Source organism: Pygocentrus nattereri, chromosome 21, assembly GCF_015220715.1.
Source record: "Pygocentrus nattereri isolate fPygNat1 chromosome 21, fPygNat1.pri, whole genome shotgun sequence".
NCBI lineage: Eukaryota > Metazoa > Chordata > Actinopteri > Characiformes > Serrasalmidae > Pygocentrus > Pygocentrus nattereri.
In genome coordinates, this window is record NC_051231.1 from 10169940 (window position 1) to 10188923 (window position 18984).

General features: G+C 38.2%; 2 protein-coding genes across 3 annotated transcripts; one reads left to right on the top strand and one right to left on the bottom strand.

Moving 5' to 3' along the window:
• Positions 1-1847: 1847 nt before the first annotated feature.
• Positions 1848-8866, bottom strand: lsm3 (LSM3 homolog, U6 small nuclear RNA and mRNA degradation associated). 2 transcript variants are annotated; one of them, XM_017725034.2, is made up of 4 exons: positions 8733-8866; positions 7078-7188; positions 5170-5265; positions 1848-2161 (listed from the first exon to the last, which is right to left on the bottom strand). In XM_017725034.2, the coding sequence occupies exons 1-4, from the start codon at positions 8754-8756 to the stop codon at positions 2081-2083; spliced, it is 312 nt and encodes a 103-aa protein (XP_017580523.1). In that variant the 5' UTR covers positions 8757-8866; the 3' UTR covers positions 1848-2080. The 2 variants fall into 2 exon arrangements, with proteins under 2 accessions (XP_017580523.1, XP_017580524.1); XM_017725035.1 differs by lacking the exon at positions 8733-8866 and adding an exon at positions 8369-8458.
• Positions 8867-12065: 3199 nt separating this feature from the next.
• On the top strand, positions 12066-18662 carry zgc:171566. The gene is made up of 9 exons (XM_017725019.2): positions 12066-12356; positions 13340-13454; positions 13582-13632; positions 13741-13825; positions 14912-15050; positions 15255-15361; positions 15448-15538; positions 17040-17177; positions 17619-18662. Exons 1-9 carry the CDS (start codon positions 12254-12256, stop codon positions 17738-17740), a joined length of 951 nt encoding a protein of 316 aa, XP_017580508.1. The 5' UTR covers positions 12066-12253; the 3' UTR covers positions 17741-18662.
• Positions 18663-18984: the final 322 nt, after the last annotated feature.

The window sequence follows — 18984 nt, forward strand, 5'->3', positions numbered from 1 at the left end:
ATCGCTACAGACCTCCATCTTCATGTGGCCTTCAGATTAGCTCAAGAACAGTGCGTACACAGCTTCGAGTTTCCATGGCCGAGCAGTTGCATCCAAGCCTTACACCACCAAGCGCAATGCAAAGCGTTGAATACAGTGGTGTAAAGCGCCACCACTGGACACCAGAGCAGTGGAGACGTGTTCTCTGGAGTGACGAATCACGCTTCTCTATCTGGCAATCCGATGGACAAGTCTGGGTTTGGCAGTTGCCAGAACGGTACTTGTCTGACTGTATTGTACCAAGTGTAAAGTTTGGTGGAGGGGGGATTATGGTGTGGGGTTGCTTTTCAGTTGGGCTCAGTCCCTTAGTTCCAGTGAAAGGAACTCTTAATGCTTCAGCACCAAGAGATTTTGGACAATTTCATGCTCCCAACTTTGTGGGAACAGTCTGGGGACAGCCTCTTCCTGTTCCACTATGACTGCGCACCAGTGCACAAAGCAAGGTCCATAAAGACATGGATGAGCAAGTTTGGTGTGAACTTGACTGACCTGCACATCGGTGTCCAGCATTAGTTTATGACTACAAATGTGCTTTGGAAGAATGGTCAAAATTCCTGTAAACACACTCCTAAACCTTGTGGAAAGCCTTCCTAGACGAGTTTAAGCTGCTATAGCTGCAAAGGGTGGGCCGACATATTAAACTCTATGGATTAAGAGTGAGATGTCACTCAAATTCATATGCATGAAAGCAGACAAGCAAATACTTTTGGCAATATAGTGTATCTGTCTATTCAGCCTATAGCAGATTAGCTCCACCCATGCACGCAGAAGTTATAAGAAGTGTTTCAAGCCTGATTTGCTTTTTGAATGAAAAACAATAAATGGTTGACAAACAGAACAGATTTTAAAATAATTCTTGGAGGCACTGATAAAAAAAAAACAAAAAAAAACAGCCCAATTAATTCTAAGAAATAATGAGAGGTTGGAAAAAGCAGGACATGAGCTCCTTATCGAATTTATGAATGAAAAAAATAAGAGTATAGCCATTTAATTCCCCTGATAGCATGGCATTTATTGGCATAATTTCCAAATAAACAAGGTAAAACGAGACAGTTCATCATCCTGTATTTTTTGCTATTACTTCATATTCTATAAAAATCAATCTACACATCTATCTGAGCTTCCAACTAAAAGGAGTTATTTATAGATTCTTACTTAGTAATGGAGTTGTTTACATCAAGTTTCTCAAGGTTCACAAGCCTCAAACCCCTGTCCAGCTTGCCCCAGCCTCAACTATATTTGGATAAAAACAGAATTCAGGCAGATATTTTTAAGCTGTGGGAAAAACCTAGCGCATCCTTAATGAAGACCCTGCATCACTGTCACAAAGGGCATTATCATGGGAAAGGACGAGAGAGGACTTGTTTTCTAAAAATGTCAGAAGTTATTGTTGTGCTACAGGCACATTTGCTGTCAGGTTTCAAACAGGAATTCACATCCAAACCATGAAGCAGCTTATATATGTGAAAGTCAGACATAAAGGCAGACTAATTTACATCATACGATGCAATCAAAGGAGAGATCACCTAAATGGAGTTACTCTTAAGCATAGGAGACCGATTAAGTACTACAACAGCACCCCTCAGTGGTGAGCATGGCTGTAAGACTGGATGTTGCGATGGCTCCACCTTCTGGCCACTAGTACAATGTGAAGCAGACAACACCGGAAAAGGGTAAATCTGTACTCATCTGCAAAATACACTCAAATAGAAAACATTCTGAAACAAGTTCTAACTCCACCCCCACAGAAAATAAAAGCTAGTTACTAGTAATAAATGTCCGTTTAAAAAAATTTGCAAACAACAAACTACATGTTATTTTTTTTTATTGCATTTGTGAAAATACTAAAGCATTCAGGAAACACCCATCAATCATAACTGAAATATACAAAATCGGCACCTAGCAACAACCTAAAAAAAAAAAGGTACAGAAATTTCACAATTCTGTGACTTGTCAACAGACATCATGTGTAAGCCCATCCTGAAAACAATTTACAGTCCAAAACATGATTCAGAGGTTAAGGGGGCACATCCCATTCAGTTTACCCAACTCTCAAGGGCGGTGCAACCAGTACCACACCATCGCCACGGACAAACAGCATCGGGATGTTCCTCTTCGTTGACTGCAAAAGCAAGAGGCCAAAGGATCAGATGGCATGGCAAAAAAAATATGAATAAATAAATACATTCAAAACAGAAACCAGAGGCAGACAAGATTTCAGATGTCAATTCAACAAAACGGCTTAGTTTAGTGAACTCAAGACCTAGAGTGCACATCACTTAGCACAGCTTTTGACCTCTCACACTTTCTGAAAACTGTGTTCCCTGCATCTTGCCATTTAGTAGGAATGTGCATTCTGACTAATGCTCATATGTGTATACATGAGAGCTCATGAATGGATATCTGGTATAAAAAAAAAAAACCTACCAAAAAAGGCTGAAATTATTGAAATTTCAGTTGAAAACAAAGCCAAGTTTTATTCAAAAGTAGCCAAGGGAAAAATTAAGGTTTTCATGTCAGATAAGTAACTCGAGGCCTCAGATGAGTTAATGAGCCAAAACTACAGCTAGCACAGGTATGTTTCCTCTTCAGTGGATGATTTGCTAACATGTTAACTCACGAGAGAAATGTATTTTGACCCTTTCTGGACATCAGCCTAGACTTTTTATAAATAAAAATCTTCTCAGCCACGCCCATAACATCTCCCTCCTTGATGCACTTGTATTCTGGAGTAGCAACAGATAATGTTTGCAAATACAAGCACAATCTTCAAATTTTATAGTCCTAATAACACATAAAACCAGAGTTTCAACAAATTGTATTTCTGTGTGTTGTCTCCATCTTCACATGATCTAATGAATAACCAAACAGAGATTACAGTATTTAAATTCTGGCACCTCAACTGCCTAACTGAGTACACCAATCACTTAATTGCTTCTGTATTCAATGTGTAAATTGTTTAAGTCCTTTCACTATTATTGTAAGCATGCAGCTTTTGTGCTTCATGCTGGGAAGCCATGGATAATGCAGAGTTGACTGCGTTTGTCAACAAATATTAAAGCTAAATAGAAGAGCAGATGATTCCCAAACACTTTATTTAGTATGTATTGCTGCAGTTAATTTTGTGGATGACAAATGAAAGTCAAGTCACTTTCCACCATCGAACACAACTATATCTTAATTTTTGTGCACTGCTGTGCGTTTGGTGCAAAGAACGAGTACTGGGTTTAGAGGCTAGTTTAGAGTAGGCCTACGTGTTAGGGCAAAGACTGGATATCAGCAATGAGAGAATTAATAGAGAATAATCACATTTTAAATATCTTGCTCTCTAAAATGAAATATGTACATGTTTTATTCCCTTTACAGTTAATGCATGAATTTTTAAAGAATAAGCTATGAGGCTATGGTAGACCAAAATTCCAGACTGCAAATTCTGACAAATATTGAAAAAAGCTGCAGCAAAAAACCTTTGACCAACCAGAACAGTCTCGTTGTCTGAACCCTAACATAATATTTCCGCAAAAACTTTTTTTCCTGTAGTCTTATGTCTTGCTGCCACCAGCCTCTTCTGAGCAGCGGGTGCCAAAACCAAGCAGAATCGAGTTGGTAATATGCAGTGAATTTATGAAAGCATCCAGACACCCCTTCTAACTAGTGAATTCAACTACTTTAAGGTGCACTCATTGTTGACACAGGAATGCAAATGTACACAGTTTGAATAATCTTCATACAAAAGCATTGACCAATCGGATGGGGAACTCTGGAGCAGCTGCACATGAGTGGACACTGAGTAGGCACCAAGAACAGGCACTGTTGCTGCAGAAAAGAGGGGATAAACATCCCTGATTTTAGGTCTCTGTCATACAATATACCAACACTAATAAAAGGAAAACAGAGTAAGCTACTAGAACTATTTAAAAAAAAAAAAAAAGACATTTCTAACTTAACATTTGCTATGCTGTCTTTGTTCCATTTTCAATTAAGTACAAGGTTTAAATGATTAGCACATCACTGCATTATATTTTTCTTTACATTTTGCACAGCATCTTTAATTGTTTTGGAAATGAGATTGCAGGCTATATTTATTAGCCATCAAACAGAATACATACCTAACATTTTATACGTTTTATACAGAAATGAGAAGAATTGAGAATAGGTTAAATGCCATACCGCCCTTTAATACCTTGAAACACACTATCTACACGAATATCACAGCAAGCACTGTGTCTATGCATGGTTTGAAAAGTTTTAAATAACTCGACACTTGTTTTAATAATTTCACAGCATGGTAGACTTAACTGCAGCCAGTAAATTAGACAAAAGCTGTCAATCTTGTTTATTCTGCTGACACCCTATGGCATTTCAAATAAAGACATGAATGTCACATCCCACTTGGCCTCCATGGAGGGATTCAAGGTTTACAGGAGAATGCACAAAGGGGCTAATTAAAATAAGCGTCTTGCGTTTCAGGGATCCTCACTGAGTGTATAGCTATTGGCATGTTAACTTTAAAGAAAAGCGTATGATTTATTATGGAAGGTAGTGTCCTCAGAACAAGGAGCATTTTCAGAGTTAATGTAAACAAAATGTGAAATCCCAAGACAACTATTATGGCAAAATAAAACAACAACCTGTTCCCTGGCTCAGCCTCCATGTATGCTGTCTAGCAAGTAAAAGCAATACCAGCCGCAGTGTCCCAGTGTTTCTTGTTCCTCCTGTGAAGGCTTGATAATGACTATGTTGAGAAGTGTCATTTCAGTATGCTAGTCTACTGCATTTCAAAAAAAGAAAACATAGCCAATTATCAAACATTAGCTAGATGGACAGTTAGCCAGCCAGCTAAGCATCTCTACTCAGATCAATAATACACCCTAAACAGCTCCACAGCACATTGCAGGGAGCATTTAAACTAACTAATTAAATCTACCTAATGCTTGGCACTGAGTATGGTGACCTCAGGCTCATGTGCAGATGCTCCAGAGCAGCCATTTCTATTGAAATTATAAAAGCTGTATATGTGCATCTGAACATGCGTGTCATTATCATTATCATGTGCCTGGACACGTTTAAACATGCTTTAACTGCTGTTCCAGCAAGCCTGCCTACCTGCACCCTATTGTTACTACATACCTTGTAAATTTCTTCATAGGTTTCCTCATCAATCTCCACCGTCGTCACCGTCTCTTCCACATCCCCAAGGATCATGTTCAAATGTTGGTCATAAGCCTAAAATGATTACAAAAAACAAAAATGAAAACACAAACATCTGCTCTTCGGCGTAACTTAAGTTCTCATAAAGGGCAACAAAGTTCTTTAAAAAAAATTTAATTAAATTAAAAAAAAAAAGTCAGTGTTGGCCATCAAAGACCTCACAGATGCTGTCAGACTGCTTTCTAAGCTCATGTCTTATTTATTTTGATCTCTGACGACTGATGCAACTTCAAATATCCAAGTGGTCAAGAGAGTCAATGGGGAATATAAATAATAATGAGATCGTCAAGGTGCTCCAGGGGATAAAAAAAACCCTGTGAAATCAGTGCCTCCTTACAGGCTTATTTTAATATGCTAGAGAAACTGCCATTAACTCACCCGATGGCCAAGTTCTGCCAATAAAATTAAAGTGATGATTCAACTGAGAAACTCAGTTGAGTAACATGTACACATATACACTGAGAAACGTTTTTTGGATAAACCTTTTCTTTAAAAAAATAGACAACTGACCAGATCTTAATATTTAACCCGATATTTAAATTTGTAAATTAGGCTGGCGCAGTGCTGGTGCAGCATATGCTTTAACTCAGTGTCTCCCCTACAATATTAAATATGCATGCCACCCCACTTGGAGAAGATACAGACATTAGATACAACTAGCATCCGGTCTATTAAGCAATATTTGCTTATTATGGAAAAAGAAATGGAAAGATTCACTAAATTCAGATCCGTCATACAGTGCAGATCTGATCAGTGTGTGGAAGAGGGGAGCTGGTGTGGGCCACCTGATGAGATCAGTATCATTAGCTATTCGTCTCAGTTTAAACCCAATGCAGCCAAAACACTTCAGATGCAGCCTCCGAAGGATGCCGCCCCTGAATTGGGACACAGCTGTAGTCTTCTGGAATCTAATCAGCTTTAATCAGAGATTTTTATTTCCTTTAATCTGATCTTTTACTCAGCATGGTTTTATTTCTATAGAAATCTGTTGCACTCCTGAAAAAGATTAATAAAAGAAGTGAAAGCTCTTCTTTGGATGGATATTTGCAGCCAACAGCAGCTATAAGAACTTTTCCCATAGATCTTATAATCAAATGCAACTCTATTTGGGCTTTCTTATGTATCTGACAAACTAAGCAGCATTTACATACATAAGATTTTTAAGAACTTTAAAATCATTCCTATATACGCCTGAAAAATATGCAAATTATTCTTTGATCCATTATAGACTGTAAAGCATTCAGTCATACATGAACTCTTGATTATATATATTAAGAGAATATCAATTAAGTTAATCACAATTACAGTTCTTGAAAAATTAAGAGCCCAAGCCCGTTCCAATTTAAACGAAAATCAAGCGGTCCGTAATATTTGGAGAGAGAACCATGACATCTATTTGTAACCTGTGTAAAGTCAATGTAAATCAGAAAATCACAATGCACTTTTCTGTACTGTGACATATTTGATATTTGTGATATGTGAGTGAAACACACATCACTGATGGATCCCTGATGACTGAGGTTTTCTCTTGATGGTAGGTGGGGGCAGTGAGAGGGAAAGTCGAAGCATATTAACAGTTAATATTATGTTTTCCTCTGTTTATGCAAAATGGAACACGTGGTTATTAATTTTTTACTTACTTTTGCAAAAAAAAAAAAAAAAGTACCAATCTCAAGCGAGTGCACAGACTTATGTGAAGTCTGCTGATTCTTTTCCATTTTATCAAATATTTTTCAGCTGATATGCCAAAATATGCTTCAAATACACAGAAGAAAACCCAGTCTGTGAGGGTCTGGAGTCACAGTGACATCATTACAAGGTCCTTACATGTAACCTCCCGCGAAGCTCTCGGTCATTCCTCATCTTCACATAAATTCGCTCATCCAAGCTCAGCCGAATGAGGTCCAGCGGCTCTTCTACCGTGTTGGTCGTCTGTTGCTGAAAAGAAAAATTAACCACTTATTTAACAGCAGTGTTAACATTCATGCTTTCTGATATTGCCCACTCCTAACTTTCATATCACTGAAGAACTTCATCTCTCAAATCTTACCAATTCTTTACATTTCCCAATTTTTTTATACTGTTAACCTCTGTAAAAACTTTTTTTAATCTCAGTTTTGCATTTTTGTCCTTGCTAATTGTACAGAGTAAAAATGTTCACAATCATTTAGGTTTGTTTATCATATACACTCATCATTTATATATCTATTATCTATATAGAACCACAAACAACACATTCTCCATCTGAAGAACCATTTAAACACGAAATGGTTCAAATCAGAACTCATGGTTCTAAACAGACTCATTGCCTTTACTAAAACAAACGGTCCGCCTCGGCACTTTTAGCTTTATAACGACAAAATAAACATAAAATATAAATATTCCAGCAATTAAGCACAGGAATATTAGCGTTAATGGAAACGTCTTACGTTGTTTCACTAAACGAAGCTGAACTTGCCTAACTAACTAAATAATTGTATTTCCGTTCCACCTTAAGATGGTACAGCGGCTGCATGTAAACCGCGGCATCATTTAAGGTGGAATGGAAATTGCGAATATGAAGACAACTTGAGTTTGGTTTTACTATGTCGTTTAAACTTTCGTTCTTGTCATTTAGTGACCAGGTCTGTCAGAAAACGGTGCTGAAAACATCTGCTAGTTTAGTTAGTCTTTCCTGTAACAGCTGACTAGCCAGGTAAACGCTGCCGTTGCGTTAGCTTAGCTTAGCTGAGCATAGCACTGCTTAGCTACAGGCGGCGGCACCAGCAGCATGTCGGTAGCTTATTCCTCGAGGCTGAATTTGGCTTCTTACTCGAGTTTTCCAACTTACTCGAATTTTCAAGTGATGGAGCAGCGAACCTTTGGCGCCTCATGCGCCAGTTTGTAACTGCTGCACCATTTAAGGTGGAACGGGGAAATTCGAATAGCTAGTGAGCTAGGTTAGCGAAGCAAAAGCCGGCTTCAGCTTCGTGATTACCCGCCGCTCTCACACTTATGAAAGCTGTAGAAGCACACATTCGGGAAAATGAACATTATAAAACGCTGACTGTCTAGAGCCCAAACGCACTTGGGACATAAACAAACAGCAATTTTGAAACATCATCACAAAACTCCAAACCTGTTCAACTTCGTCCGCCATTTCTGCAGTACCCAACGTGCAACCCGGGCATGTTTGACGCGTTCATGTGCGCCGAACGTCGCAACACGTTCATCACTCCATTTAAACCCGATTTTCCATCTATTTCTGCAGTTTGTCCATCGTATCGCCATTTTATAATTCATGTAGATTAATGTGACTTTATTAATTCACTAATTGTGAGTTTTTCGAACAGCCCGCTCTGCCTAATTCTGTTTCAGTTCTACATTAAAGAACACAACATCAGTCTCTCACACAAACACATCAATAAGCTAAAAAGAGGAGATGGAAGTCATTTTAGTAATTGGGATTTTTTTTCTTTGACAAACATAAAATTGAGACAGACCTGTATTTCCACAACAGGTGCCATCGTGACTGATGGTCGAAACAAAGATCAGACTCACGAACTCAAACCGCTGGTGGCAGTGAACGCGCACACGCTGAGAGTCTGTCTTCAGCGCCACCTGTGAGCGTTAGGGCCCAATTAGACAAAGCAGAACCAAGCTGGTCAGAACCAGCGGCTCCCAGGCCTGTCCTGCCTTTATTCTGCTCTTAAACGCCCGCGTTAACATAGCAGCCCATTAAAAAGGCATTCATTAGCGTTAATGAACTGTCTAACCGTTTGTTCTCACCGCCTAGTGTTGATTATGTGGTGCAGTAACTTAGTCTGATGTTTGTGTTTTTAATGTTAGTGCAGCGTCGCTTCAAAGGTCTTATGATCCAGCTTAAAGGGGAAACTCCATACATTTTTCAAAATATGTGAATAATCCAATTTTTAAGATGTAAATGAAATTATCCAGAATTTTCTGTATTTGCTGTGAAATGCATCCGAGAGAGAATCTCTCAGAATGGTGGTGATAGTAACCAGACGTCCGAGCACATCAAAGCTACGTCACAGAAAAGTTATTACATTAAAAAGTGGTTACGAATAAGCTGTGTGATGCCTGAGACACTGGTTTTACTGTAGTTTTGCTGTAAGGAACTGGCCAAAATCAGCACTTTTAATATCCATTGATGGCGGAGGGTTACTTGCAGGGTGTTGTAAGGCAAAATAGTCCCCAAAGAAAACATATTTTTTGGATTTTTCCATAATTTTCTTATTATGAATGTTACATAGGAAAAACCCAACTCAAAAGGCACATGTAGATTGGCTGGTGATTTTGGGTGGTAAATAAAATAGCTATAGGCCTATTTGTGTTGTAGAAATCTCCGCCACATTTCACACCAAACCACTCTGAATGATGTTGTTCACATCTCAAGCACTGGATTAGGCAGAAATGTTTAAAAAATCAGTGGGGTTTCCCTTTCACATTACTACTTACCTTCTGATAAGGTGATTTAGGATATCTGAACAACTTACCTATGGTGTTAATGCTAGAAGCGTTTCTATTGTTTATGTGTATAAATAAATATTTATTTTATTTATCTTGATATTTTTATTTTAATTTTTATTTATAGTTAGGTAGACCTATAGGTCAGTAGAGGCAGTATTGGGAAACTCCAAGTCAATTGATGTACATTAATAAAAAGTGAATGTTTATATAAGCATGCTTTTCCACTCGTTTCTATAGTGCACCTATTTACTCATTTGTTTGTTCATTTATTTTTGCAGCGATGTAGACTACAGGCATGGAAGCCCATTCTCTCCATTTAAATAAAAAAATCCAGCATCTAACTATTATTTTTTTGTTATTAAGTAAGTGCCATTATTTTGCAATGCTATGTCATTATTGCAAAATGCTATCTCATTATTTTAACAAACATTTTCATTATTTTGGGATGCTTTATCTTTATTTTGGGATGTTTTATGCCTGAAAATATAAATCATCATCATCATCGGTGACCGCTAGTCTAGATAGGGTCGCGGTAGCAGTTGGGAGAGCAGAGAATCCCAGATGACCCTGTCCCCCGCAACTTCCTCCAGCTCATTCCCGGGGACCCCAAGCCGCTCCCAGGCCAACTTGGAGATATAATCCCTCCAGCGGGTCCTAGGACGACCCCAGGGTCTTGTCCCGGTAGGCCGTGCCTGCAACACCCCACCAGGAGGAGGTTGAGAAGTGTTCTAATTGTGCTGTTATATTGCCGTAACATCACGGCTTTTCACAAACACTGTATCACTCCGCTGAGACGCCGTTGCTAAGCAACGACTTTGACAGTGGTAGGAGACGCTCAAGCCAGTTGAATTTTCTGAAAAAGAAAATTGATACTTTTAAGATCACGTTTGACCAACAGTCGATTTGGTCAGACAGTCGATGAGGCTACGCTAAATTCCCAAATGGTCGGTTGGTCCGTGTGGAGCTGGAGAAGCAACTGAGCCGAACTCCTCACTGTGACTTAGCAACAAGCAGCTCGTTAAGGAACTATAATGTGGCAGAAGGAAGTACGAGCATTAAAACATTAAATGACACGTTCCCGGCCCAATTTGTTTCTTTATTACCTTATTTATTTAACTGTTGTACAAAAGTGATAGAACACAGGGTGGCGTCTTATCGCTATAACATCACGGCTGTGGTGATCTGTTCACTCGCCTTCACCTTGTGCCTGCGACCAAATCACAGCCCTGATGTCATTCCTCTCTCTCTGGTGTGTTCTATTGCTTGAATAATGACGTAGCATCTTAAATGAATTAGATTATATCTCAAAGTAATAACATAGCATCACAAATTAATTTCTCAAAATAATGACTTGGCATCTCAAATTGATTAGAATATCTTAGAATTATGATGTAGCATCTCAAATGATTAAAGTAATATCTCAAAATAATGACTTAGCGTCCCAAATTAATGTGATAATATCTCAAAATCATGACTTAGCATGCCAAATTAATGTGATATCTCAAAATCATGACTTTGTATCCCAAATTAATGTGATAATATCTCAAAATCATGACTTAGCATCCCAAATTAATATGATAATATCTCAAAATCATGACTTAGCATCTCAAATTAATGTGATAATATCTCAAAATCATGACTTAGCATCCCAAATTAATGTGATAATATCTCAAAATCATGACTTAGCATGCCAAATTAATGTGATATCTCAAAATCATGACTTAGCATTTCAAATTAATGTGATAATATCTCAAAATCATGACTGAGCATCCTAAATTAATGTGATAATATCTCAAAATCATGACTTAGCATTTCAAATTAATGTGATATCTCAAAATCATGACTTAGCATTTCAAATTAATGTGATAATATCTCAAAATCATGACTTAGCATCCCAAATTAATGTGATAATATCTCAAAATCATGACGTAGCATGCCAAATTAATGTGATATCTCAAAATCATGACTTAGCATCTCAAAATAATGTGATAATATCTCAAAATCATGACTTAGCATCTCAAATTAATGTGATATCTCAAAATCATGACTTAGCATGCCAAATTAATGTGATAATATCTCAAAATCATGACTTAGCATCTCAAATGAATGAGAATATGTCTAAACAACGCATAGCAAGTATAGAAGAATGAAATCTATAGGTGATGGGTAGGTATGGCGCCAGTTTTCCCTCTATTATTTCTAGTTTAATAGTATTTTTGGATTAATCAAAGCTGTTAAAACACATATACTGTCTTTTATTTTAGTCTCCTTTTATTTTGTCGCCGAGACTCCGAGGCGCTTCAGGCGTTTTAGCTGTTGCTAAGCTACAGTTCGCGCGCAGAAGCAGCAGCAGCAGCAGCGCGAGCATCCAGATCCTTTTCATCCCACAGTGAGCAGGAAGCTGGAAGGCGAGCGGCGGGGGGGGTCTGTTTAACCTCCACTGCTGGACAAGAGGCAGGCAGCGCTTTACATTTAAACCTCAGCTTTTGTTTATTACATTTTAATTCGTCTATTAATCTGACACCTGAAGTGAATGTGTCGCCCGGCCGTGGTTTTGGCGGTGCTCGCCGCGTGTGCCTGCAGTTTGCCTGTCCCGGCTTTAGGCAGCGTCCATCTCAATTACAGACCCGTAATCGGTAAGCCGAGCTAAAACGACCTCAACTCAACATTTTAATTCTCATAATCGACTCCCGGGCCTCCATTAGCAGGTCATAACCGGGTGGCTTGAACCATTAACACGCTTAAATGTCTCTCATGCCCTGTATTGATGCTTATTTTGGACCGGGAACGTTACATACAGAGCTTGCAAATTCTCTGGAATGTTCTGGAAACACCTTATTGTGCCAGGGGAATCCCACCGATTTTTCAAAATTTCGGAATAGGTCCGTGAGATGTAATCAGGGTAATTCGGGGTGGTTCGTTGTGACATGGTTCGTTGTGCAGCCACATATTTCCTTACAGTGGTGGTGACAGGAACCAGGGATCGCCATGTCTAGAACACAAATATAGCCATTTTATTTACTATCCAAAACTGCCAGTGGAACCCACACATGTCTTCTGAGTTTATATTGTAATATTGCTGAGTTTTAAATGGTGATAAAGCTGAAAAAAAAAAAAGTTTTGGGGGACTATTTTGACTCAGAACCACCTGCATGTACCCCTCCGCCACGAATAGGTTAAAATAAATGGATTAAAATGCATTTTAAGCCAAACCCTCATCACAAACCTATCATACAAGCACGTGTCAGACGTCAGGCAGCATGTATCTGACCATTTCATGTAATTCTATGTCGGAGCTTTTAGAGGTGGACGCCTTGCTCTGGTCACCACCACTGTGAACCATTCTGACTCAGCAAGTTTTCTGGAACATAGCATTTCACGTCAAACCTCTCTGACTGACTTTGCTTACATCTCAACCATTTAATTATGTTAGGATGTTTTTTTAAAAATTGGTGGAGTTCTCCTTTAACTGTGCTTTTCTATAAGGCTATATGGATTTAGTGGTATTAATAGCCTGTCTGGACTTAATAAAACTGGCTTTTTTGACAAAACTGAGGTTGTTAGAAACCATTTCACAAATATTCACCTTATCTACTTCTCTTTTACTATTATTTATTAGGTGTTCTGGCCCAAGAGAACTTAGAAGGTGACCCTCATGCCCAAGGATCCTCGTATATAGCAGCTTCTTATGTAAAGTACTTGGAGTCAGCTGGTGCAAGGGTTGTACCAATAAGGTAGGCTGCAGATATTCCCAGTCTGCATCAGCCATGGGTATCTAACATGCTTTGTAACATCTAACATGTTAATTTAAAGGTCATTTAAAATCTAACATGTTAATTTAAAGCATACCGCTTTCTTCAGGATAAATGGCACTGAAGAGGACTATACCAAAATATTCTACGCAATAAACGGGTGGGTTGGCAATATGTTCTGTGTTGTGGGAAATGTAGAGTTTGTGTTCTTATTGATTCAGAGGTTAGAAAAGACTTTATATATACTTGCACTCTTTCCATATTCTAGGTTGTTACTGCCAGGCGGAGATGTTGACCTTCAGAAGTCCCAGTTCAGCCGCATGGCCAAGATTTTCTATGAACTGGCAATCAAGGTAGGCTACATCTTGATCAGCAGCAGGATCATTTTTGTAAATTAATGTGAGCTACTGACTTTTCAGCCAGAAAGAAGTTGACAGTAAGACTTTCAGTGTGGTGAATTAAATGCAGGGGTCTGTCTCACTAAGCAGAATTTCTTGCTTAGCCAGCTCAATTTAAGCTACAATCAAACCCAGGATTTTTTGACGGTGGATTATTTTCTGCTCCAGGGAAGGTGAAGTTCAGTATTTCTGATCATAACCAATATAAACTGTATCATAATATGTTTTGGTATCAGGATAAATAGTACACTTTTCTGGCTATATTTCGGGTGTCATTAGCACCCAAAATATAGTATATCATTAGTATAAAGAACCAACTTACTCCAGGGTGAACATCTGCTCAGTTTCGGCTCTGGTCAGTTTTTTCTTTGCAATAATTTATTATTACTCCAAAATTGACATGTTCTTAAAAAAGATGGTTCTTCAGCAAAGAAAATGGTTCTTTGTAGAGCCATGAACACTCAACCATGAACACCCTTTACATGATGAAAGGGTTCTTTGCATGTTTGAAAACAGTTCTATAAAAGGGTTCTTCTATTGTTATGATGTCAAGCTTGTAACAATAGAAGATTACTTTTGGGTCCTATATAGAACCCTTTTCAAAATGGTTCTATGTAAAACCATTTATAGCAAATCCTTGACCAATTTACATCAGTCTGAAGAACACTTTCATGACGCATATAACCCTTTAATCATGCAAAGGCTTCTTTAAGTGTTCATGGATCTATATAGAACAATTTTCTTTACTAAAGAACCCTTGAAAAGTTTTTAAGAGTGTAGTGTCACTTTTTTACCATTGTAACTGCTATATTTTTTCTCTAAGCAGCTCAACTGCAGCTGAGCTCTCCTTCAACTTTAATGTGATTGTCTATTCTTCATAAACAACGTGCTTTCATGCACACACACAAGAAATAATCACAGTTTGAGTTTCTAAACCTGGGTTAACAGGGTAAAACATGGTAAAACTTGAATTTGCTTTGTGAGACAGGCACCAGGTCTGTTAAGCTTCAATGCAACTGTTTTCACTTGTGTTTCCTGTAGGCCAACGATGCAGGGGATTATTTTCCAATATGGGGAACGTGTCAAGGCTTTCAACAGCTGACCGTCCTTACTAGCAATAAAAACCTGCTGACCTTAACAAACACTAAGGCTGTGGCCTTGCCACTCGTCTTTTCCCAGGGTTAGTGGTTTCTCTCATCACCTTTCCTACCACACCTTAAAGGAAAAGTTCGGTCGACACTTATTGTGTCCAACTGTATTCCTTATTACTGTTTGCCATGTTAGCCTGTTTGGTTAATATATTCCTTTAAATTCATATTTCCATTTTTGTTACCTTGAGGGTCCAAACCAAAGGAGATTGTCTCATTTTTGCTTGATGTTGCAGGAGCTCAGAACACTCGGATGTTTAAAAGCTTTCCAAAGGACCTTCTTCTGTCTCTTTCAGAGGAGAACATCACATCCAACTTCCATAGCTGGAGCTTGTCTGTACAGGTACTGTTTAATATTGTACTTCAATAAAAAACAGAAATAAATATATGTAAGAGAAATTTCTCATTGAGATCTGCTTTTCTTAACAGAATTATACACGTAATGCCAAACTCAAACGTTTCTACAAAGTTCTGACCACGAACACAGATGGCAGGAAAGAGTTCATTTCTACGATGGAAGGTAAGGAGCACTGCTTTGGCAGAATGTGGTCATGGGATCCTTTTGGCAGTGTGTTAGTGCTTGAACCTTAATTTGCCAGGAGTCAGCTGATTTGTGTTAAACAAATTATATGAATGTTACTGACTATAGAACCGGACCTACTGCGTCTCAGTTCAGGCAGCATGCACTACGTTAACCATACAGTTTGTACTTGTAGTATCTCTCCTTTGTAGAGTTTTTGCATTAAGCTGTAAGAACAATTCCATGTAGTCTTGTCAGTGAAAAGCATATAAATGGCCCTTTTCATGAAGAACTGAATTTTCTCCTACACAAGATTTTAAAGTATTATGTAAAGTTTCAAAAACATACCATTCATCCCAGTAGAGGTCCACACAAGGCGGGTCCTGCCTGATCAGCAGGGTTTGTTTTAAAGCATCGTGGTCATAGCCAGGAAGTTGGGAGCTTGTGTGGGTAGATTTTATGGCTTGCTGGTGTGGGTACAGTTGCTTGTACATTTATTGGTTGCTTGTGGAATTGTATGGGCAGGCAACCAATAAGCTGCAGGTGTCATGTTGATGTTATTAATTTTAATATACTGCATAACATCTGAAGATTGTATGCATAAAATGTAACTGGATTTTTTCTGTTTACATTTTTGCATTTGTAGATGCTTTGTAGTGTAATTAGCTGCTTGACTGTCGATAGAGACATTACACAATTCTCATGAGCATCGCCATGTGCGATTTCTTGCATTTTTCATTGCCTAAATACACACAAAATATTTATTTCTATGATCCAACATTCAGCGGAGTTTTAAGTGGCCGAGCTCTGTGCCATGCTGCGGATTTTGAATGTGGGTGGGTGCAGACGAGGACCATAGCCTGGTGTAGGCAGATGTGGACGGGTAATGGTGTAATTAAAGTGGCACGAGGTGGGCAAAAATAACACTAGATTTTGTGGGTGCAGGCGAACGTAATGTGGTTAAATCAGGTGGTTGCAAGCATTAATAAGTAAGTTTGTGCAGACATCTACTGCCCAGTCCATAAAGTCCATATATGGAAAAAAGCTTAAAAACAGTCTGTTTTAAATCCATTGTTTTTGTCAATGGAGTGTTTCAGCTCAGACTGCAGGATTGCTGCACAGAAACAAAGACATCCAGTTTATGTCTAAGGGATAAAGAGAGGTAGATAGAACCGTAAAATAGGTGGAAAATAGTTGTGTTAAAATGAATTGTGATTGTTTTACATAACTGAACACAAATTTCGATAAATGGACCTCAGAGAGAACAAATACATGATTATATGTATGACAAATGCAGGATTTGGGCCTTTTAACATTATCGAGTCTCAAATGTCAGTTACCATGCTAATGTTTTAAAGTCATAATACAAGTAGCCTCCAATGACAAGACATGCTGTATTCTCAATGAAGAACTAGTTGGAAATTGGAAACAGAAAGTATGCAAGGTAGAAAGAATCGATTCAGAGCTCCATTTTAACCATGCTAACTCTGTGATCTTGTAGCTTACCGATACCCATTCTACGCAGTCCAGTGGCATCCCGAGAAGAGCCCCTTTGAGTGGATAGACAAGCCTGGCATGGTCCACTCTGTCTCTGCCATTAGAGCATCCTTCTACACAGCTAGCTTCTTCGTCTCCGAAGGTTGGTTGTAGTCTGTTGGGTTTTTAAGGTCCCAGTTTTCAGGTTAAAGATTTTACCGTTTACTCTAAAGTATATAGTAAATTAAAAGAAACTAAGCTAGAAAAACAGCCCATTTTAAATGGATCAATCTGTGATATCCATGGAGCCATTCAGCTCACAGCAGTCAAGCCTGGGGTGTTACAATGTAGTGATGAATGTCACTGCAAGTTTCACTCAAGACTACTTTTTGACGCACCTTTGAAAGGGAAAGTTCATCTGAACAGAGCACATTTACATATTAGTCTTAAAGACAGTAGCTAAAATGGCTTGTGGAATTCTAAGGCAGCAAGAAAAGGTTTAAAAAAATTAAACAGTAATGCATAAAACCATACAAAATGTACAAGAGCAGAGGAAATAAAATTTTTTTTGTAATTTAATTGAAAACTACTCTTTCTCTCGCAGCTATGAAAAATCAGCATCGCTTCCCCACGCCACAGGAGGAGGAAAAGGCTCTTATTTACAACTACATGCCTGTTTTCAAAGGATTGGATTCCATCTTTATGCAGAATTATTACTTTGATTAAGCATTTTTCCTGTATTGCAGTATGAATGGCCATATTAATGTGGAACCTTAGTGTTTTATTTCTTTCAGTGTATTACTGGCAAGAACATTTACACATGTGTTTACTGTAGCAGAGGCACCATTTAATCAGTTATATTTATTTTAATGTCATTATTTTTGAGTTTATTGAATGGCAAAAATCAGTTTACAGTTTTTATATGAATGTCTTGATTTTTGTAGCAAGAATTGCCAAATTATGCTGCTGATTTTTTTTTGTGATCTCCTCTGCAGTTTCTTTCTTTTTTCTTCTTTAATTCCTGCTTGTTCTTTTATACTTAGGCATGTTTTTTTTTGTAAACTCTGCACCATTGAATGTAGCAGTGACTAGATCAGTGACACTAACTACTCATCTTGCTATGGCTTGAGAAGTCTTTTGATTGTTCTGACAATCTTATCAGAAATCTGCCTTTTATTGCTGGATTGAACTGCTGTTTTTGTGTTGTATGTTATTTGTAATCGTGTAGGCAGCAGGTTTCACAGTGCAATGTAAAACCGACAAGAGAATATAGTACGAAATAGAAACTTTATCCTCTCATGCTTTGCATGTCAGAGTCCAATCATGAACAGCTGAAACTGCTGCTGGCCAACGTAGGCCTTTGACCAGTCATTCTGTGTGACTAGCCCATTTAAACATAGCAATATCCTTGATTATGTGAAGCATGTAAATTTGCAGATTTATAAAAGGGCGAATGTCACAAAAACACTATTAGAACTGCTTGGTTGATCGACTTATGTATGTATAAAGCTGTCTGTGGTGCTGTGTTATGGCTGTCACTCTGAGTGTTGTGCACTGGAGTATTTCAGTTATGTAAGTGATACTGAACATGCATGTAGAGTGAAAGAGGTTCATTAAAATGTGTGTATATACACCAGTTTTATCTGAATGAGATGAGAAATGGTGCCTTCAGGTGGTCCGTGTCAACTTCTATTCACCGTGTTATAGTGTTTAGGTGGTCATCAGCAACCGGTCAATTTATAATTTCTAAAAATGTACTGTACTGATGTACTGTACTGATGTACTGTCAGTGCAGATCAGGGTTATTAGTTTTAAAATTTGTATTAGTTTTTATTTTCATTTAGTTTTTAACTTTGGTTTTTGATTTTTGTTGAGTTTCAGGTGGTTTTAAGGTTTAGTTTTTATCTTCTGAAAAATAACTAGTTTTTGTTAAGTTTTCGTTTGTAGTAATATCTAAATGAATTTGACGA